At 35.5% G+C, this 24,290-nt stretch overlaps 1 protein-coding gene across 1 annotated transcript; it reads right to left on the bottom strand.

Moving 5' to 3' along the window:
- Nucleotides 1-5,188: 5,188 nt before the first annotated feature.
- Nucleotides 5,189-8,697, bottom strand: LOC131051884 (G-type lectin S-receptor-like serine/threonine-protein kinase SD2-5). The gene has a single exon (XM_057986472.2). It carries the CDS (start codon nucleotides 7,830-7,832, stop codon nucleotides 5,373-5,375), a length of 2,460 nt encoding a protein of 819 aa, XP_057842455.2. The 5' UTR covers nucleotides 7,833-8,697; the 3' UTR covers nucleotides 5,189-5,372.
- Nucleotides 8,698-24,290: the final 15,593 nt, after the last annotated feature.

A 24,290-nucleotide genomic window follows, 5' to 3' on the forward strand; every position in this document is an offset into this window, starting at 1 on the left:
TCATCTTGGTTTCTCGACTTTGTCATCATTAGGTTTACACTTCATCGAGTGGGCATTTCTAAAATTGCCACCATATTTTCACCCATCTTCTGAGCTTTCTAACCATATTTAAAAAAAAAAATTTGAACAACAATAACATTATTATTGAATTTCTTTTACCAGTGTATCTATAGTTCTCAGAGACATACGTGTACCATTTTTTTAATAACTTTTGATCGAATTATCCAAATTTATAAAACTTTATATATTATTGTAGTGCACTTGATTCTTTACAATTTAAAAAAAATAAAATTGTATTTTCGATTATTTTGGTACAAGTTATGCTTCACGCATGAACATGCACCTAATTTTCAGGATGTGCGCGATTGGAAAAATCATAAAAAAAATACTCAACAAAAAATTACAAAAAAATACACAACTTCTAGTGCTCACTCTTAACTATCTTTCTGCCAAAGGATTTGTCAAAATACTAAATCTAACTATGACTTTTTGCACACCATCTTTGTGCACTTACCCTATAATCAAAATCTAAAAATTATAACACTTAGGGGTAGGGTTAAGGTTAAGGTTTACTTAGGTTAGGACTAAGGTTAGCATTTAATTTGGCTTAAGGTTAGATAAGAGTTTAATCAAATTCATAGTTAGGATTTAACTAGGGCTAATGTTAGGGTTTAGTTATGGTTAAGGTTTAATTAGGATTGGGGTCCAATTATAGTTATGTTTAAGATTATACTTCAATTAGGGTTAGACTTAGGGTCTCCATTAAGGCTCAATTAGATTAGGTTTAGGGTTAAAATAGGATTAATGTTTTGATATGGTTAGGGTTAGAGCTAAGGTTTAGTTAGGGTAAAATTGTGATTATGGTTGAAATAATGTTAGAATTAGGGTTTAATTAGGGTTAGTGTTTAGGTTCAATTTTCGTTAGGGTTCAATTACGAGAAAATATTTTTAGTTACCTAGTTAGGGTTCAATTAGGATAACTATTCGATTAGGGTTATGGTTAGGGTTTAATTATGGTAGGGGTTAGAGTTAGTGTTAAGGTTAGTCTTGGTATTATATTAGTGCTAGGGAACAATTAAGGTTAGGTTTAGATTTTAGATAGAGAGTAAGTAGGGTTTAATTAAGGTTAGGGTTAGTGTTAGTGTTAAATTAGAGTTAGGATACAATTAAAGTTATAGTATAGTTAGGGTTAGGGTTATATTTTAACCCTAACTTTATCCCAAACCATAACCATAGTCCTAACCTTAACCCAACACCAACACCAACACCAACACCAACACCAACACCAACACCAACACCAACACCAACCTTCACCACAACCCTACCACTTACCCTAATTTTGATCTCTAATCCTAACCCTAACCTTCTCCACAACCCTAAGCTAGATCCTAACTTTAACGTTGATTCATCTGCAAGCTTAGCCCTAGTTCTATCTTTAACTCTAACCCTAAGGTTCCCTAATATTAAGCATAACTCCACTACTAACCCTAGTTATATGTGTGATCCTAATTTTATTTGTAATTAGGGTATAAGTATTAGGGTTATATTTCAATTAGGATTAGGGTCAGTGTTAGGTTTAGGTTTAGAGTTAGGGTTAGTATTAAGTTTAGTGTTAGTTTTAGTATTACATTAGGGTTATAAAATATTTAGGTTTAGAGTTGTATTTCAATTGGATTTTGATTACATTTAGTTTTAACTTAGGGTTAGTGTACAATTGGGGCACACACACACGCACACATGCACGCACGCGCGCGCGCACACACACACGCACACATGCACGCACGCGCGCGCGCACACACACACACACAAGTATTTAGGTTATAGAAGTAATTTCAAGACCATATTTATGTGAAAGCCTATCAAGATATTGTGATGTTATGACATGTAAAATAACACTTTTAATAACAATCCAAGTAGTACCTTTCTTTATTAAATTAGTTGATTATAAAACTTAGAAAGTTTGAAATATTTTTCAATATAAATAATTTTAATAAACAATAAATAAAATGTTGAATAATCATATATATTTGATTAATATAGATTTATTTAAAAAATGCTAAAAGATATTATTCTTAAGTGTTTATGATAGATCCATTATCTTATTTATACATATACATATAATTTTAACTTTTACCAAATAATTATTTATTTAATTTATAGTTTCTGAAAAATTATCATTTTATTATATCAAATGATTTGTCACTAATGATTTTTTAAAATTTATTTTCCTTCACAATTATGACAACCTCTAAACATAATTGGCATTAACCCTCATCCCAGTTCATAATACGTATATACTACATACATTATTAATTTTTTAATTGAATAAAAGCAAAAAAATATTGTTACAATTGTCTTGTGAATTAATATTTTTACGCTGAAGGGTCTCCTACAATGAAATGCACCGAGCTTATTTTTAGCATCAACTGTTGATATTGCATAATATCAATGCAAGACGATTCAAACGTTTTAAACCGTCGAAGGATTCGGTCGTTCGATTTTTGCGCGAAATAAGTAAGTGGAAGACCTGTTTTCTGCAGTGACGTGTTTGCCATAAGTCACGCGATTGACATGTCTTCTCACATATATAGGTGAGATAGAGCTGCGGGTCACCCCTACACCGATGAGACTGGAAGACTAAGTAAATGCTCAATAGACCAATGGGCATGCTCCTCCACAGAACTCAGTTTAGACTCTCATCTAGCCCTCCCAATTGCCTTCACCTATTATTATGAAAAACAAAAGTTTGATTCGATTTGCAATTACCATGAGCATGGATACAACGGTAGCAGCCACGACTATTACCAGAATCCTCCCTATTCTATAGTTGTAGACAATGCATCTTGCAGCATAATGTAATGTTATTCACTTATTGTACAGAAAGTTTCCCTATTTGGGGAACATTTTTATTTACAGAGTTCTTTTTCTTAATAACGAAGGAACTCAGGAAATGTGTCATTGAAAGAAGACATTAGAAAGCATAACGAAATGTGATGGTTCTTTATATGAAAGGGACATGCCATCTCATAGACTGAAATCATTGCAGGATACACACAAAATGGATGTGTTGATAAAGCTTTAGAAATTTTTAATCAGATTCAATTGGCAGGTGTAAATCAGAATTCCACAACCTTTGCCAGCATCCTCCCTGCCTGTGCCAAATTGGGAGCTTTGGAATAGGGTATGGACATCCATCAAAGCATAAGGGAAGGGGGATTTTTATCAGACGTTATAGTTGCGATTGCCTTGGTAGACATATAAGCAAAATGTGGAAGCATAGATAACGCATGTGAATTGTTTGACAGAATGTCTCAAAGAGATTTTGTCACATGGAATGCAATGATTGCAGGATATGCACAAAACTGATTTGTTGATAAGGCTTTAGAAACTTTTAAGCAAGTGCAATTGGCAGATACAAAACCAACTCTAAAATCTTTGCCGACATCCTCCCTGCCTGTGCCAAAATCAGAGCTTTGGACCAGGGTATGGATATACATAATAGCATAATGGAAGGGGGATTTTGGTTAGATATTATGGTTGGAAATGCTCCGGTAGACATGTATGCAAAATATAGATGCATATACAAGGCGCGTGAAGTGTTTGACAAAATGCCTAGCGAAAATGTGGTTTCATGAACTGCATGATTGGAGGATATGAACAAAATAGACTTGTTGAAAAAGCTTTTAGAAACGTTCAAACAAATGCAATTGGCAGGTATAAGCCAGACTCGACAACCTTTGCCACCTGCCTGCGCCAAAATGGGAGCTTATTACCATTTAAACTCATTATTTAGAATTCATAGAAGTAGGATTTAATAAGTAATCGGTGCCACATCATATATAATTTGGTCTTTGAGATCATCCTTTAAAAATCTACAGATTTCTTATGGCCTTTGAGATAATCCTTTAAAAATCTACAGATTTCTTATGGCTTGATTTTCTATTTTCACATCTCATCATATATAATTTGGTCTTTGAGATAATTCTTTAACAACCTACAAATTTCTTATGGATTGATTTTTTATTTTTACATCTGATCTCTACTAAATTAATGTTGTCTTTTACTGTGATGAGGATGGGTAAGAATTTAATTCAAGAAGCTAAGGAAGAAGGTAAGGAGGTGACACTTTTGGGAAAGATGAGGTATAGTAAAGAGTGTGAGACTAGCGATATGATGCTAAACGATTTCATTGCTTATTATGAGAAAGACATCGAGAATTTGAATATGCACTTGTGGGTCTTGAGAATCTAAGGATTAGACACAGAATTAATTGGCACCCTACACAAGGATGATTAAGTGGGAAATGAACATCAAACTTTCTGTCAGATTATCTGTCCAATGTATTCCACTTCATAAATATGAAGAAAGATAATGTTTAATCAAGGCATTTTGTATTACAAATCTCTCTCTCTCTCTCTCTCTCTCTCCATCTTTCTTCCTCTCTATTTATCTCTCCCCCCCTCTCTCTCTCTCTCTCTCTCTCACACACACACACACTCTCTCTCTCTCTCTCTCTCTCTCTCTCTCTCTCTCTCTCTCTCTTGTTTCTCCCTCCCTATCTCTATATCTATATCTATCTTTTAATCTCTCCGCCCCCTCTCTCTATCACTTAACACACACACACACACACACACACACACTTGTTTCTCCCTCCCTATCTCTATATCTATATCTATCTCTTAATCTCTCCGCCCCCTCTCTCTATCACTTAATTTCGTAATAACAAGATATTAATTGAAACAAAATTGGATGAACAATTTTTTTCATTGTAAGTGACATTCACACTATGCATTACAAACCAATATGCACACAAGGTATCATGGCAAGCACAACAACACATAGGATGACATCACCACTGCATCAAGCATGGTGCCACAATGAAAAGGGTTTCACTAATCATGTGAAAGGTAATTGTTAGCTTTGTTGCACAAACACCATCATTTTCTGAATGGCCTACCAATTGAACTCATGTGTTGCATAGATGTATGCAATTAATAGGCCAAATATTTTCTAATTGCTCTTCCACACCTTTTCGGCGTACCCATTTCACACCAAGATGCAATTGCTAGTTTTATTATCTGCAACTTTACAATTTTGTTTCAATATAGATAAAATACGCACATCCCAATGAATATATATATTTAAGAACATCCCAAAACCAGACAATTTATGGAACGAAAGAGCAATATCAAAATCAAATTATATACAAGCAGCCACAAGAACGAAACAGGTAATACTTTATCGGCTTGCGCCGCTCATAACACGGGGATTCTCTGCGTAAGCCATTACGACAAAACAAAGCTTACATATAAATATATATCAGAAGCAAATACAAAAGAAACCGAACAGAAAACAAAAAAACCAGTAAGATATCACGACGATGGTTGCTCTGCATTTCCATCCTCAACGGCGATCCAGATATTCCGCTGTTTTGCAAGCGCAGCTTGCAAAGGAAGCAATGGCGGCTCCTGGATTTTCATATGACCTTCCAGCATACGGGTGATAGAGCTAGCCTTGGGTCTCATGCCGCCAGCCTCCTGAATGCACCAAAGCGCCACCGCCACCACATTTTTTACCTCCTCCATGCCGATTCCGCCGCTATCCAAGCGAGGATCCAGAAGCTCCGCCAAGTTTCCTTCCTGGAACCCTCTAATGGCGGCGGCGGGAAGATAACAGTCTTCTGCCGGCGCCGTCAAATCCACGCAGCGGCGGCCGGAAACCATTTCGAGGAGAACAATGCCGAAGCTGTAGATATCGCTTTTGCTGCTCACGCCCGTTTCCATGAGCCATTCCGGCGCCAGGTAGCCTGGTGTGCCTCTCATGCCTGTCAAAATGCGGCTTTGTTGAGATCTGTCGATGAGCTTTGATAAGCCGAAGTCGGAAAGCTTGGCTGTGAATTGATCATCGAGAAGGATGTTTTCCGGCTTGATGTCCAGGTGGACGATGCATTCGCGGGATTCTTCGTGCAGAAATGTGAGGCCGCGGGCTGTATTTAAGGCGATGTTGAGTCTTGTGGTCCAGCTTAAAACCCTAGCTTCGTCCCTGGTAAATAACCAGGTGTCGAGGGATCGATTCGCCATGTAATCGTAGACAAGAAGATGATGCGCGTCCTCTGCGCAGAAGCCGCGGAGGCGGACGAGATTGACGTGGCTGAGACTGCCGAGGGTAGCGATCTCGGTTTGAAACTCGCCGTAGCCCTGGGAGCTGTCTTCGAGTTGTTTTACGGCGACCAGGGTTCGATCCTCGAGGACTCCTGCGTACACAGAGCCGAAGCCGCCGGATCCAAGTTTTTCGCTGAAGTCGCTGGTGATTGCTTTGAGCTCGGCGAAGGTGAATCTTGGAGGCAGCACCGGGAGCGCTTTGAGAAAACTGTCTTCTTGTTCAGGGTTTATTATTTTCCGCTTTGCTTTCTTAAGACGGGGAAAGATGATGCAGAGCAGGGCAATGAACAAAGCCCCGCCTAAAGCCACTCCGACGACATTTCCTGGCCGTTTCCAGAAACCTTTACTGTGTTTTGTAGCAATGTTTTCAGATTGGCCTTCGACTTTGAGAAACCCTAGCTGTGTTTGATCTGATGAAGCTCTCATTGACAGAAGCTCCTGGTAGATAAAACAGGAGCTTGAAGACTGGTAATAAAAGGCTGCTACGCAGGAGCAGTCGGCTAAGCACTGGGCCTTGCATTCGTCTAATGTTATGTTGAGCGGATCCAGGTAGCGGCTGGGAAAATAATCCACTGATTGGATCTCCACCATTGTATGGCTTGAATTGCAGCTTAAGCTTTTCTTTGGTTTGCAGGAGCCCTGAGAAGGAAAATATTGGGGAAATGCGGGACAGCTGCACTGAGCTCCCGGCTGGCTGCAAATACCGTAGGGTCCGCATATGTTGGGAAGCCTGCACAGATCTGTGAAGAAATCTTGGAAGAAATCCTTTTCGAGGATCAGATTTTCAGGCGACTGCAAATACAGCCTCAGGTTTCCGTCAGTCTCCATTCTGATGTAGCGAAAGCCTTCGCTTGAATTCGACGAGACGGTAATCGAGAATCCATTTGGATTCCCGCCGGTTTCTCGTCTGCATTCGTCGGAAATCGATCCCTCTTGCTTCCAGATCAGTTTCAGGCCGTCATCGGAGAACACTACAATAGTGTGATTGCAGGTTGAGTTCTGCAGACTGATGAGGGCTTCTCGGGCGTTTAACCTCATCGGGTTGAACTCGAGAATACCGTAGGGGAAAAACTGCGGCGCGTTGGCGAAAAACCCTGCTCCGCCTGGTAACACGCCGGCCTGGTAAGCGCTTTCAGATGTATTGGAAGATGAAATACTGGAGACCAGAAATGTTCCGGCCCTAACGATTTGCCCTGGGATGAGTGTATCGGTCGGATGATCGAAACTCTGCCACAGAATCCGGCCGCCCCTGTTGTACACAATCAGATTACCATTTTCGCCCAAAGTAACATTTGATGCCCCCGTGAAATTTGTAGACCACACCGATTTCCCGTCCGCATCACGCAGCACCAGATTGCTCTCTGCATTCACCATTAATGTTGCATTGCGAGAAACTGGGAAGTTCCTGTTTGCCGACCACACCGTTGTCTCGTTGTATAGGAGAAAAACAATAGCCAGCAGAAAAGACTTACCCACAGCATTGAATTTCAAGCCAAATTTTCCATCTGTGGTCTGAAGAATCGTCTCAGAGGCATTTCCGGTTGCGATTCCAATGGGATTTGCAGAAGATGAGAGGCTAATCGCATTGCTTGCACCACAGGCAGTGTACACAAAGCTTAACCACAAGCAGGCTACGAAAAACAGAGCAGCAGATCCCTTGAAGATCCCCATTGAAGATCTCTGGAGATCTTCAAATGAAAAATATAGCCTATCTTAAAAAAAGGTGGGAAACGTGGGCTGAGTCGAATCACCTCTTTAAACCATACTAAACCCAGGAAGTAAGTACCAGCAACCCCAAAAACAAATCTCAACCATAAGTGAAAAACAACCAATCAAAATATCATAATGAGATTTACAATGAGAGGCCGATTTCATTGCTAGCACCAGACAAAACATAAGCACAAGCAGGCTACCAGAAAAATACCAGCATTTCCCTTAAGAATCGCCATTGAAGACCTTGGAAGATTGTTTCCAATCAAACAAATCCAAAGTATGGGTATGAAAAACCGGGATTGAATAGAATTATGGTTCAAAGGTACACAGCGGCTAGACAGAAACAGTTACAACAACAAACTTCAGCTCTAAAAAGGAAACAGCTGATCACAACATCATAAGCTCCCCAAAAAAACCAAAATTTTGAAAAGAGAATCAGCCATTGGAGATTCTCAGTTAATATCAAAATTTATGGCGATCTGATATCAAAGAGAAAACCTCAGCCATTGGAGATTCTCAGTTAATATCAAGTTTATGATGATCTGATATCAATGAGCGAATCTCCTCTGAATCAGAAAGTATGTGATCTGAAATATCGATTCAAAAACATAATTTGAATCCTTTTGAAACAGCAAACCCATGCTGCTTAAGCCTGATCATCTATCCAAAGAGAAAGGACATTAATAAGGCAGGCAAACTTCGAACTTGCAGCTGGTCAACCGATACAGAAGGTAATTCTTTTCTGTCATGATGGCGATTGACGGGACTTTTTTAAGGAAACAGAAGGATTTGCGTTGAATTTAAGGCCATGGGCCCAGCAGCCGCTACGAGAAAATACAGGCAATGGGCACTGGTAAGCCTTTTACTTGTTTTCCATTAACGATAAGCTCAAAGACTTGGGATATCTTTTGGGAGAGTCAAAGCACGCTTAGAAATCATTTTAAAACTCCATGATCTGAGACGCATGATACACGTCTTCCTCTATAGATTTGTTCAATAATCCAGTGGACATGACGCGCAGCTTTGAAACTATACGGCCAAGTTGGCCACATGATTTTGTCACTGCTGGGCTTCGATGCTCTTTTCTTTGTCAGTGCTCGGTTTCGATGGGTGGTTGAAGGATTTGGAATATTTATATATATATTTTTGAAATAAAGAAACTAGGGAAGGGGAAAGGTGGCAATCCCCAATAGTCGTGGTGAATCCAAGTGCTTTATTTATTTTGCAAAAAATTAAGGTTAAGGTCTATTTGAATAACGACGGTTTTAGATTATAATATTTCTATTATGTCAAAGAAAATTTAGTGTCAATATATGGTTGATTCTTTAATTAATTTTAAAGTATTTATTTATTTAATTAATTGAAGAATGAAAGTTACTAGTTTTTAAGAAAAAAATTGTTTTGTATTTTCATTATACAAGGGCATTATCTTAATATTTATTCATTATTTAAGAATATGGTCAATAATTTATTTATTAAATCATATTTTTTTATTGCTATCAGATTCAACTGTGTAGTTTTTGAGTCAAACTCATTGACCCATATTTCATGAGTAGTGGTTCACAAGAACCCATCTCTTGTGTGAATAAATGGTCTACTTAACACTCATTGCATCTAGGTGATGCTCATAGAGGTGAAACATTGGGCCTTCCCGGGAGGTCACCCATCCTAATACTACTCCAACTCAAGCGTGCTTAACTACTTACCTTGCAACCCCATTTGCAAAACCTTTAGCAAGTGTTGCGCCTTACAAACCATTCATTATAGAACCCCTTTAGCTCATAAATTGATATCTCCTCCATATTTTTTAGTTAGTATATTCACATGTTTTTGTAATTATAAAAATTAATATTTATGTCTTTTTTATATGTTTTTTATAATTACAAAAAATGTTTATTTTTTTTCACTATATTTGAAAAGTAGACTCAAAATCCTCCATTTCATATTGTTGTTCACTTTTTAAAGATTCTATGTGTTAGTCCAACTGTGGCAAACTTTGATTTTAGGACAAAGACTTTCACTTTTTGGCCAAAAAGAGGACTCACTTTCTTGCACCTTCGCCCCATAATCTACCCAACTCATTTCCTCTATTTATCCTCCAAGTTATTTTCTTTAGTTTAATTTGCCTCTTTCCACTCTCCTCACTTAAGTGGTGGGCATTATTGTTATGCCTATCTCCCATCTTGAATTTTATGCACTAATTATTCTTCCTCTCATCCTACTATTGTCTCACCTACTTTTCATGATATTCCTACTATTCTTGTAACTCCCCATGTTCTTAGTATTCTCTCTACTACTTCCATTCCCTTCACAATTTTTATGTCTTCTCCCCCATTGCTAGTTCTATTCCTACAGGCCTACCCTCCCATAACTCATTCTGTAACTCCTTTTGTCTCTCAATGAATATACCACATTCCATTCTTCTAACTATTGCCATGTCTATGCCTTATCAACCTATCTTCTATCAACTTACCTATATCTACCTTTTATGTTTCATGATCCTACTATCACTACTCCTACATCTATGTTAGATGTGATTATTCAAAAGATAGATAAATTATAGCGTAAGGTTGGATGTTGTACCTAATGCTCAAGGTAAAAGTAGGCATGTTGGGGAATGAAATACACTACTTGCATTCTAGATTGTTATTTATCCTTTAGTTTTATAGAACCTCAATATAAAGTACATACAATGGTAGAGATGATCCTAATATACATTTGAGATTGTCATATTTAGACTATGCATTAAGAAAAAGTTTTGGCTAAGCTTTTTTTTAATGTACTTAGATGAAAGCACAATATTATATCACTTGTTAGCATTATTAGGCATAGTGCATCCCACTTATTAGCATCATTGAGCCACCAAAGTTACATTTGATTAATTATATCAAGCAAACTATCAAGAATTCAAAGCTTAGAAATAAACTAATATTTTGTGTCATTTTCTTTATAGATTCAATTTTTAATTTTTAATTTTTTAAAAAAATATCTATTATTATTTTCATACTTTTAAATAAAATTTATAATTACTTTTCTATTATTTTATCGTAATGCATATCTTTTACTACAAATAAAATATTTCCAATATTTCTTAGGATTAGATTGAACTTAAATTGAAATATTTAATGTATATTTTTCTTGACCATATATAATTTTTAATTGATACTAACAAAAACTTGGACCTAGATTTTACCAAAACATGTTTCTCTTTGCATATTTATTATGATTTTTTTTTGATGAAATTAAGACATTGTTATAAAAAATGTAATATATTTTTTTAATTTATTTTTAACCTAGTTTGTAAATTTTATTTGCGTCATGAATAGAGTTCTTATTTTTTTATATCTTTGGATTAGTCAAGGGCAATTTTTAAGGTGTCAAACACTATTTATATTCAAATTTGAGAGCTCACCAGCGTGACAAAAGTACAAAGTCTGCAAGCATAGCTATCCAATGGGGATTTGAGCCTTGGCGACAATTTCACTGAGCAAGTGTTTTAACCATTGCATTACATGGGTCACCCCATTGAATAGAGTTCTTATTATTCATAATGGATCTATCTATCTTATAACATAAAAAAAAAACATAATATTTGAAATAAATATTATATATTATACTTTTTAGTTCAAGTTAATTTTGAGGGCTATGTATTTTTAAAATGTCAACTTGTAGTGATTTTGTTTGACCTTCATGTGCAGATTGTGAAGTTACCTTTATGTCCTCTAAAATTGTGTCATGTGGACATGAGGGGACAAGGCTACCATGAGTGTGCCACACTAATAGGTTTGATCTAATGGGGTTTGATTGAACTCACTCTACATATTTCAAACACTACTCCTCTACCTTATATATAGCTTTCCAAGGGGTTTTTATTGAACCCCCTCATGCCATAAGTTAAAATGCAACATCAATATCATGAAGTTACTTCAAATTTAAGGTCTCTTAGATCAAACCTAAATGAGCTTGACATAATCTTGACCATATGATTCTTAATTTTGTCCGAAAAGTGAAATTCACTATTATGCTTCCACCCACCTTTAAATAAATTTTATTGATTTTTTTTTTCTTTACCTTATGGATCTCTTCATTATTTTACAGAATTGGAGATAAAGTATATGAAAGTTAACATGAACAATTTAAAACCTACTACTTCACATAAATGGGTTTATGGCTAAGGATTAAGGTAACGTGGTCACCAATCCAAGATAGTGTCTAGGTGAATAGTTTTTCTTCTTTTATACATGTGTGATCATGTAAATAATATTGAATTGAAGTTTCTTACTTCTAATGCACTTGATGGTTCAATTTTCATAGTTTTTTTACACCTTATCATTTTAAGTTTTAAAATTTATAATTTTATAGATGGTAATAATAATACACAAAAAAATTAATATTCACAATATTGTTAATGCTTCAAATGTGTCTAATTTTAAACCTGTATAATTTAATTACTCTTCAACCTATCCATTTAGTAGATCTAATTAGATGGATACCTAATAAGAATACATTTGTAACTTTCGTGAAGTTAATGCTCACCATACTCAAAAGATGCATTTCTTTGAAACATAAAGTATATAATTTGGACAAAAAATAATATGATTCATGTAGTGAGTAAATAATCCTTGCAATTATCCCATAATCAAAATTTCAATTAACATTTTTTTCCTAATCATGCTAGAACAATATTGATACATATCATTGATATGATGTTTCTACTTTAAAATATGTGCACATGTTGGCAAAGAGCTTATGGATTATTTTTATAGTAAGTTTCATGCATAATTATATATAAATGTTTTTTGTGGAGATGATGAATGATACAAATACAACTTATTCCTTTGATATTTCTCTATTGATTATTTTTTTTTGATGACCAGACTCCATATAAGTATTATTGTCATTTGCTATATGTTCTTGGTCATGTTCGTGGTTGATCACCTACATGATTTATCATTTATTCCACTTGTTAATTCAACATATTCACTAAATATATATTTTTTTAATTATTACAAAATGATTTGTTATGATGTTGTTAGATCTACTTTGATCATATGACATGTCCTACATATGAATAGAATGTATAACTATAGATCATGTGTGCCCTTTGCAATTGATGTAACATTGAATGAATCGCTTTCTTTAGAAGAGATAAGTAACAAACGATATTCACATATGATTGAAGTAAGAGTATCTAATAGAGGAGTGAAAGTAATTATCAAATCCCTACATAAAAAAATGAGCATTAGTAGAGATACAATTCTTCCATAAAAAAAGTGATCCCATTTGTATTATAGAATGTCATATAATTGAATCAAAGATAATGGATCATATGTCACAACTTGTATAAACATATCAAAATTAGTAAGAGAAGCACATATACATAGTATATGTTAAGAATAGAGAATCATGATAATTCATGATATAAAAATAAAGAAACATGATACCTTTTGACTTTTTGAATTCTCTAACAATTGATGGTAGATCCGATATGTTGATACAAAAATACAATCAAATTCAAAAACAATAGAAAAATAAAAATAAAGAATTATACTAAAATGTAGAGTTCCCAAGAATATGTAATGAAGATATATTCCAAGAGATGAAGCCCATTAATTAGGGTTTGATGAACTTGAAGTTTGCCCCGTTCCCACGTCAATGGACGGAAAAATGGATTTTTTTTTTTGTCCTTGCGACGGCGATTGACGTGAATTATTGAAGAAAGACAAGTATTCAAATAACCTACGGCTTGGAATACCACGTCGCTATCTTTCAGATTGAGTCAAAGTGGCCTTTTAAGAATTATAAATTTTATGTCAATTGATGTGAAACGTCTAGTTGACTACTACTCCTGTACAAAGTTCAAATGTTCAAATGAGACAATTCACACGCAACTTCTCATTACTTGGAAATGTAACGGCTAAGTCGGCCGAGGATTGACGTCAGTGCATAGCTTTCAATGTCCGTCAATTGACCGACTTTATGTACGGTAAAGCGACAAAGTAGTTGTTTATTCAAATAATTCTTAATTTATAGAGTTGTTAGACTTTGAGTAGGGCCCACCTCGCGGACAAATTGTTTTAGTTTAACATTTTATAATATTTGGTATTAATATTTATAAAGTCGTTCAATAATGTATACCAATCACGTTTTTCTCGGCACTTAATGTGGAAACATCTTACATTTTTTTAATCTTAGAACTTATGTAAATATTGTTTATTATTTAATTACAATGATTAAGAATAAAGTTATATTTATCAAAGTCTTTATGGATATGACTGCCTACCTAATGATTTGATATATTTTTTAAGAAAATAACTAATATATATAATATACATTGAGAGATTTTTTAAGGCATTTATTGTAATTTAATGTGAGAAATTGATTAAAAAATAGTCACTTGGAGAAGGATATCTTTCGACATATATTTTATATATTATTAGATATATATGCTAGTAGCAATCGCGACTCAACAGGTAAGACATTAAATAGATTAATATATAATTATATTAAAATATGCCATCCTTTCATGATCAAACTTGGCAGTGATTCCCACAAGCCAAGCGATGTAGTGTGCGTAATGGCAAGGGAGAGTAAAGGTTATTGTAGATGGAACCAAAAGAAGTGTAAGACCACGCTTAATGCTTCCAACATCAATCTATCTAATATGATGCGCAAGCATGGATATGAGAAAACATGGTCAAGAGTTAATCTAAAAGATGACACTAATGACCACATGTCCAAATGTGTAATGGTGAAGTGATGCATGGGTGTGTGCACCAAGATGGTGTGCAAAAAAGTGGTCACACCCCCCCCAAAAACTTGAAAAAACAACAAACACGTACGAGGTATTTCAAATTAAAAAACCCCGTATGCGTTTAGGCTCGTTTTGCTGAGCCTAAACGAAGCTAAACCGCGTACGAGGTTTATACTATACTAACCGTGCACGCGGTTTAGTTTATAAAACCTCGTACGTGGTATAGAAACTAAAACCGTGTACACGCTTCTCTGTCAATATATTTTTTTCACTGCGGCCGACTGGGTCATTTTAATGCACGACCGCAAGAATGAAGTAGGGCTTGTAATATGCAAAAGCACGCACGGGATCACCAAATTCACACAAAAATGCCACAACCAAACCCTTAAGATACACCTCGAGCTCCTCCTGTAGACCGTTCACAAGCTACACAAGAGCATTTGATAAACCAGTTAGCCCAAAACACTGCCAAAATAAATAGACTGGTGAATAGACTGAAAACATCCAAGCATGAGAATCATTCATCCCTTGCCACTACCCTAGAAACATTGGCTAGTAGTGCCAATGCAGTTTCCAGTCAAATTACAAAATGGGGAAGCTATAGGGATAGATGTCATGCTTTTTATACTGATGTCTTGTCATATAATGATGTGAAAAAGAAAAACATAGGTAAAGTACAAATATGTTCTCTTTTTGTTGATCCTAAAATGGGTGAGACCTTACCTCTTAATATAAAGAGGTTTCCTATACACTGGTGTAGCCATTTGCCGCTGAAAACTTCTTTTTGGGATAGGTGGTGGATGGTCTTTTACCAACCACCTTGTAATAATCATGAGGTTCCATTATATTTTTTGAGGAAACTATATTATGAGTTTATCCTCAATGAGCGGTCGAACTATTTTGATACGAGAGAGTTCCATGGTAGAGGTGGCGGCTCTACCAAGATAGACCTAGAGCCTGGAGGGTATTAGACCTGTAGAGTCGCATCCACCTAGCACCCAAACTCGTGGTGCATATGATGATCCCCGTAGCCCCGAAAGAGTCGATGGAGCTATAGACTCTTCAGGTAGCCACAACATTCACTGATTTCATCATTCAGCTCACACCCTCTTGGCCCAAACGATGATCCATTAGTTGAGCCACTTGGCCTTGGTCAACCCATTCAACATGTGTGTCCTAGTTGTTCAGGTATATGCTCTGGGATGGATGTCGAGGCCAGTGCAGATGGTTCCATATCCTATCTGTGTATGATTTGTGAGAGTAGATGTCACACTAGCATTGCAGAGGATGTGGCGCTAACCGATGATTTGATGGATATGGTGTTTGGTGGTCAGGCACAAATATAGGTGTGTTGATTTGAATTGATAACATTTTATTTATCAATCACTTAAAATTTGTAATTTTAGATAAATTTTCATTTATAGATCGATTTAAATTGATACAAACAATATGCATTTCAAGATGCAACAATGGGTGTTAATACACCATCTGATATTCCTCCCGCAGTTGTTGCAGCTGCAACTTCGACGCCTCAGGTATAATTTTGTAACATGTTAAAATAGAGTATTACTTTGAAGTTAAAAAAAATTATAAGATATACTAACTCTCTTTAATGCATATTTATTTTATGTTTTGTAGGCATTGTCAGGGGACCAAATGTCCCAGATTGATAATGTAACGCTCTCGATGATCGATTTTGGCCTAGAAAGCTATGCGGTATCATATTTTCCACACCTTATTTTATGCATTCTTTTAATTTAATATGCAAGTCATTTAATTTTAGATTTGTAAAAATATGTTTAATATTATCTACTAATATCTCTCGTGCTCATTTTGTTTGTTTTAGGGTACCCCACGCGTGTCTAAGACTCCTGCTAGGTGAAAGAAATCCTCGAGGACACCTAAACATCAAAATGTAATTGAACACATTTTTAATTGACACAATTATTTGTAAAGGTTAAAATTGTCTTAATTGGAACTTGTAGATTGATTAGTGTTTTTTGTTTGTTTTATATACAATGACAATTGGGATTTGTAGAATTGTTGAATACACCTGATACGCCAGAGGATCGAGAGAGGGAAGAGGTATGTATCTCTACTTTATTTTCTTGATTTGATGATTATATGCACGTGTACATGTGAACTTTAGATAAATTATAATCTTATCATTTTTCATATAGGAAATACCCATAGCTGCTTCATCAATGACGAGCCCTCCTAAATCTACTAGAGAAGCATCTTAGGCTCCGATACACTTTTGTTCTATATATTGTAGATTTTTAGTGTTTTTAATCTATATATATTATTACCTTGTATTAATTGTATTTAACCTACAATACTTATCATTATATTAATTGTATTTAATCTTTAATCATTTTTCATACAGGAAATAGCCACAACTGTTCCATTAATGACAAGCCCTCCTAAGTCTGCTGGAGAAGCATCTCAAGCTCCGATACGCTTTTGTTCTATATATATATTGTAGATTTTTAGTGTTTTTGATCTATATATGTTAGTACCTTGTATTAATTATATTTAATCTACAATAGGCCCATTCACGGTTCGGCCATAACTTGGATCCTTTGAAGTTCCATTTTAAGAAAACTCCCAAGTCTGACAAGGAAAAGAGAAAGAAGACAGTAGATCCCAAATTAGTAGATGAGATTTAATCTACAATTAAATTGCAAAGAAATTATAGTTAAATGCATAGTTATGTTGATAATTGTGAAATATTTTCTACAAAAGGATTCTAACTTGGCTTTTGAATTATGGTTGTGCAGCGATCTACAGAGCCGCATACTGCATCGAGGAGGCTCGATTTTGCTGATCCACCACAAGTATAGGATCATATAGTGTTAGATGTAGTCATTGAATGACCAATACATCTAGATATATTCTACATTTTTATTGTATATCGATTTGGACATGGCATACGCTACAATTTTGTAAAACTTGTATTGATTTGGCATATATGCTTTTTTTTGTATACATACACAATCATTGCGCATTTTGATATATATAAATGTTGATATTCGATCCAATAAATGTGTATTGTGTTCATTATTGTGCATTTTGTTGATATTGATAGGCATATTCGATACATACACAATTTGTTCATTGTGTTCATTATTGTGCATTTTGATATATATAAATATTGATTTATAATTGATATAGTTAATTTTTGCTCAATCTATTCGGTGTATTTGGTGGCTGCCCTTTTATAAAGTTAAATGAATATTTTCCTATGTAATCAACAATATGAATATAAACAACAAAAATCTATGATATAAAGCCTTGCAATTGTGGAATATGATTTGATAAGATTTCTAAAATATTGAATTAACCCTACAAAACCTCTTGCCTCAATCAAAATGAAATTCAATGGTAATGGTCAGATTTGATCCATGGTAATCATCACTGGATGCTTTTGATTCCTTTCCTTTATATTTATCATTGTGAGTGGTGCGAGAGCACCCTCATGCCCACAATGGTCAAATTTGGGTTTTTGCCTTGTTTCCATTGTTCATCTAAATAAGGTGATTTGGGACCATTAAGGATCATTTGGAGTCATTTGTGAAAGTTTGGGGTCATTTGGATAAAATATGTAAAAGTTGCTCAGTTGTTGTCAAAGTTGTCAAAGTTTGGAGCCATTTGTGAAAGTTTGGAGTCATTTGGATAAAATATGTAAAATTTGCTCAGTTGTTGTCAAATTTTGGAGCCATTTGTGAAAGTTTGGGGTCATTTGGATAAAAGATGTAAAAGTTGCTCAGTTGTTGTCAAAGTTGCAAGATAGGATAGATTTGATTCTATTCATCATGGGCACAAACCAACATCACGAGTACATCCAAGTGTGTAGGTTTACACTAGGAATGCTCCTGTTGTGCCTCCCAATGAGCCAGAACATTGAGAGACATACCCTACTAGTGCGATCTCTTAAGTGCCCTGAGTCCAAAAAATTGTCAAAACTTGATGGATTGTTTCTCACAATCCAGAATGTATATGATTTATTTGTTTGAACCTAGAGGGTCATATGAGGCTTATTTATAATGACCTATCTTAGTTTTTGACGACTCAGAGCCATTTTCAAATGGTAGCATTTTTTCACTTGGTGCAAAAACCGTCAATTACATGCAATGCAAAGTTGCACAATAGGCTAGATTTGATTCCATTCGTCGTGGGCACAAAATAACATTACAAGCATGTCTGGGTGGGCAAGTTTACACTAGGCATGGTCCTACATGTTGTGCATCCCAACAAGTTGTAATGTCGAGAGCCATACCCTACCGGTGAGATCTCTCAAGTGCCTTAAGTCCCAAAAAATGTCAAATTTTGACAAACTGTTTCTTGCAATATAGGATGCATATGATTCATCTGTTTGAACCTATAGGGTCATATGAGGTTTGTCAACAATGACCTATCTTAGTTTTCAACTACTTGGAGCCATTTTCAAATGGTAGCATTTTTCAACTTGGTGCAAAAACCGTCAGTTGTATGCAATGCAAAGTTGCACGATAGGCTAGATTTGATTCCGTTTGTCGTGGGCACAAACCAACATCATGAGAACATCTAGGTGGGCAAGTTTACGCTAGGAATGCTCCTATTTTTCCTCCCAACGATCCAAAACATTGAGATCCATACCCTCCCGTTGTGATCTCTCAAGTGCCCTGAGGCCAAAAAATTGTCAAACTTTGAAGGACTGTTTCTTGCAATCTAGGATGCATATGATTTATTTGTTTAAACATATAAGGTCACGTGAGGCTCATCTATAGTGACCTCTCGGGTTTTGACGAGTCAGAACCATTTTTAAATGGTAGCATTTTTTCACTTGGTGCGAACGCCGTCAGTTGCATGCAATGCAAAGTTGCATTATAGGCTAGTTTTGATTCCATTCATCGTGGGCACAAACCAGCATCACGAGCGCATCCAGGTGGGAAAGTTTACACTAATTATTCTCCTGTTGTGCCTCCCAATGAGTCAGAATGTTGAGATCTATACCCTACCGGTGTGATCTGGAAGTTGCACTTAATAAAATGGCCATAACTTGCAAAGTACATCATGAAAACACACAAGAATGGATTCATTGGAAATAAAATTTATTATATTATCATTCAAAAACCTTTTCCAACCTCTTATAAAATCATAAAAGGAACATTACAAATAGTTACAAATGCAATATGACCTTATAGGTCATCTCAATGGCTAGGTGCTCCTGCACCAAATAGTCATACAAAATTTGAAGTATAATAAAAAAATACAAAATGTGTCACAAAATATAGTCACATATATTCAAAAATTTGCCTCTAAATATGGACAAATCAACTCTTGGATATTTAAATGTACAAAAAAATATTTTACAAATCAGCTCATGGGCTTTTATACAAAATTTGGCATTTAAATATGTACAAACTAGCTCATGGCCATTTAGATATATAATTTTTGGCATTTAAATATGTGTGAATCAACTCATCCTTATTTAAATATACAAAATTTTGCATCTAAATATTTATAAATCAGCTCATGGCCATTTAAGTATACAAAATTTTGCCTCTAAATATGTACAAATCAACTCATGGGCATTTATATATAGTAAAATGAATATAGAACAATTCGATGACGATATATAGAGAATTCTCAAAATCATTCTACCTTGAACCATAGAATCAATCAAGTGAGCCTTTTGGATCGGCTCTAAGCCGTATTGTGTCAAGTATTATCTTGTGGTCAAATTCACAAACTTTCCATAGATTCTTGTTATGAGGTCTACCACGATACTTAATCAATTGAATATTTGTTGCAACGACAAGGTAAGGAGAAATGGAAAATATGTCTGTGTGTTTCAAAGTCCTCGAACAAGAAAACATCAAAATTATTGGTAGGGTATCTCCTAAGTGATGTGCCTGTCACGACAACAAACCCTACTGGATACTCAATACCCTCTCCATCAATGATTGTGGTTGTGAATTTTCTCTTAGGCTCAATACAATGACACAAAAAGTAATTCGTTCCTTGTTCCTTGTTCTCTTCTGCAACAACTGCGTACACATGAGCTACATTTTATAGAATGATAATTAATACCAAAAATAATGTTTGATGTAACAAAATGAGCAAAAAAAAAATCCTGCAATAAAATTAATCAAAAAAATCACCTAGTTCCACTAGATCGGATACATTGTTGAAATCAATTGATGCTTCCATCTGGTTCAACTGCAGTGCTTTGGGAATTTTATAGGTATCAATGGGAGCCAACAGTCTATGAGACCATTTGTCAACCCACTCTTGTGATTCACATTCTTCCCACAAAAAGTGCATACATGAAGAGAAAAAACATACAATCTGTCTAATATAAATTACTAGTGAACTTGCATTTGAACTTCTAAATGAGTGCATGTCACTCAATCCTGCAATTGTACAACAATATTGATAGTTTTCAATGTTTGATTCAGTGATCAACCAAAAATATCTATGAACCATTGACGTACCTGCATTACCTGTTCCCATTGTAGAGTTACACAATCATACAATTTTTGCTTCATCTGTCAACTTAGCACCACCTTCGTACTTCAATTCTTCTCTAGCTAGGACTCTTTTACTTACGCATGCTCCTACACCATCGTGGTCTCCCTTTCCATGTCAAACCTAAGTGAAATTTCAAAAATGTTGTACACTGCTTGTCACATGCATCCTAGTCAATCAATAGAACATCCTTGCATTCTTGAATTGTGAGGTGCAATTATTTGACCATATTATGTGTTGGTTGTATCGTATGTTCCTTTCCCTTAAATTATCATTAAAAAATTTAAATCATCCTTGCACAAATCCTGATGAATGTGTATGATCTTCACTTATTTAGAAGTGATACTCTCTTACAACCTTTCTATCGTCCTCTGTGCTATCATCTGCATGCATGAATGCTATGTCAAAAATAGATACTTATATAGAATGGTAATACATAGATTGTACTTCATTTTGAGGTTGTAGTGTATAATTTTGAGCAAAATAAATGATAGAGACAATGGTACCAAGAGGAAATGTGTCCTTACATAACTTGAATTGCTCATCTAACCACCGAGCTCTATGTGTATGCAGTATGTACTCATAAACTATTTTCTCTTGAAATGTTCTCATAAATTCAGCTACACATCATTTTTCACTAACTCACATCTCTTCAATTCTTTTCTATCTTTAACCCTATATGTAATTGTCTTATACTTTCCAAAAGAACTAGTTTCTCACCAATTTCATATGTGCTATCCAAATGTAGACATCTTGGCAAATGTTACAAACCACCACATGTAGCATAAGCACCTTTCAAACACACCATCTTATAATAAATGTAACCGTCATCTCTTTTACATAGCACACTTGAAATAAATTCTCTTGGTGACTTAGGAGGTGCTTGTATATTGCATTCTTGCAAAACGTCGTTAGTGTAAAAAATACAACATATATGATGATAAATATCATAGCGCATGGAAAATTCAATATGCATCCTACAACAACATGTGGTGTGCACATGATTAATCTTAAAAAAAAAAGGTTTTACCATTTCAAAAAATCTTTGACTAATTCTTATTTGAGGAAACTTTTGAAGGAATCTTTCATAAAATTTTGTTTGAGTCATATCCAAATAGTGTTTGGCATGTGGCTCACGATTTCTAGATCCAATTCGCCTTCTAACAACATCTCTTTGGCTAGGCGAAACCCTTGTGTTGCCATGCCAAAAATTTTCAATTAATGTTCTTAGTGCATCAACAACAACCTTGTCTTTGTGTGGTAGTCTACCTGAGAACACCCGAAGAGAATTATTGTTAGGATCCTCTATTTTCTCCTGCCTCTCTAATGCTTTACGTAATTTTGTTCTACTTATGTTTAATGAATTACTTGTTTTGCTTATCAAACAATCTTTTTTAATTTTCTTGCTCATTATGGTTGATGTAATAACATGTCGAGTAACATTAGAATCTTTAGTATGTGATTTTGAACCAATAACTTGATATACAAAAAATAGATTTCTCACAATATTTCTTTCACTATTACTTTCAGATGATCTTAGGCCTAGAATTTTCATTCTCTCCTAAATTCAAATTTTTAATCATTTCAACAATTAATTGGCATCTTGTAGTTTGATTTAAGTTTTCAAAATAATTTTGCCATATTCTTTTAACCATTCTTCTACAAGTTCGTTCATTTATTTTATTGGGCATTGGCTTCAAAATATTCTCATTGATGTCAATTAGATACTTTGGTTTCCTACGAATGATTCTAGAAGGTGTTAACATTGGTGCATTGTGTGCATTAGGTATATTCATTGCATCAAATAGAGTTGGTGTATGTTCATCATTGATTATTCATTGTGGTATCTTCTTCAATTAAATTAGGTTCATTCGGTAAATCAAATGTTGTTGGTGCATCTTCATCGTTTGTTTGATTATTGATTATTGATTTCTTCTTCAATTGCATTAGGTTTATTTGGTACATTGAATTGAGATGTTGTGGATGACGTACCTTCTTGTCCCATTGTTCTCAGGTCACTTAATTTCTTCATACGTTTCCTTTGTCTTTCCTTTTCAGCCTCTCGTTGTTCCGCTGTTCCTCACTTGTTCTTTCCCATCATTAATAACAGTTGTCCTAAATAGAATCATATTACATATATATGTAAAGAAACACTCAAACAATCAAATAACCATAAAATTGAGTATTATCATTATTTAAAAAAATCAAAACTATTAAACAATCACAATAACATTGACCAAACTAATTAGAACAACAATTCAATCATTTGAAATCATGCAAAACAAAAATTTCACTTAATTCCACATATAAAACTGTCACAAAATCATAGTATCAGTTGTAGTGTGGCCTTCAACAACTTCAAAAACTCCTTTTGAGGCCATTGGGAAACTAAGAGTATGTCCAAAAAATGCGTATGAGTTATGTTTAGTTAACCCATATGTACTATTACTCCCTAAAAATGCCCAGTAGGCCAACGTTCATATTTCCCATACCCTGTATGTGCTTTTACCTATCAAAACCCTATATGCGGTCTAATTTTAAACCTCGTACATGCTACTTATAGTAAAAAAAAAGGTGAAATAAAAGGGGGGGAGAGAGAGAAAGGCAAAGGGAAATAGAGTTGGGGAGGGAGGAGAGAGAGAGAGAGAGAGAGAGAGAGAGAGAGAGAGAGAGAGAGAGAGAGAGAGAGATTTGGGGAGGGAGGAAGGGAGAGAGAGAGAGAGGATGTAAAATGGAGGGAGGGAGATTGGGGAGAGGAGGAGAGAGAGGATGGGAAAAGAAGGGAGATAGAGGGGGAGGGAAAGAGAAAGAATGAGAAGGGAGGGAGAGGGAGAGAGATAGTGAGAGGGAGGGAGAGTGAGAGGGAGAGGGGGGAGAGAGAGAGAGGATGGAAAAGGGAGGGAGGAAGAGGGGGATAGAGAGAGGGTGGGGGAGGGAGAGTGAGAGGGAGAGATTAGAGAGAGAGATTAGAGAGAGAGAGAGAGAGAGAGAGAGAGAGAGAGAGAGAGAGAGAGAGGATGGGAAAGGAAGGGAGATAGAGGGGGAGGGAGAGAGAAAGAGTGGGGAGGGAGATAAGAAGAGAGAGAGGGATGGGGTATGAAGGAAGGGAGAGGGGGAGAGCATGTTGGTTTGTTATTTTTGCAAGCATT

This window comes from Cryptomeria japonica, chromosome 7, assembly GCF_030272615.1.
Source record: "Cryptomeria japonica chromosome 7, Sugi_1.0, whole genome shotgun sequence".
Lineage (NCBI taxonomy): Eukaryota > Viridiplantae > Streptophyta > Pinopsida > Cupressales > Cupressaceae > Cryptomeria > Cryptomeria japonica.

Bases quoted from the DNA above. Each gene is read 5' to 3' on its own strand.
- LOC131051884 (XM_057986472.2), bottom strand. From the start codon at position 7,832: ATGGGGATCTTCAAGGGATCTGCTGCTCTGTTTTTCGTAGCCTGCTTG.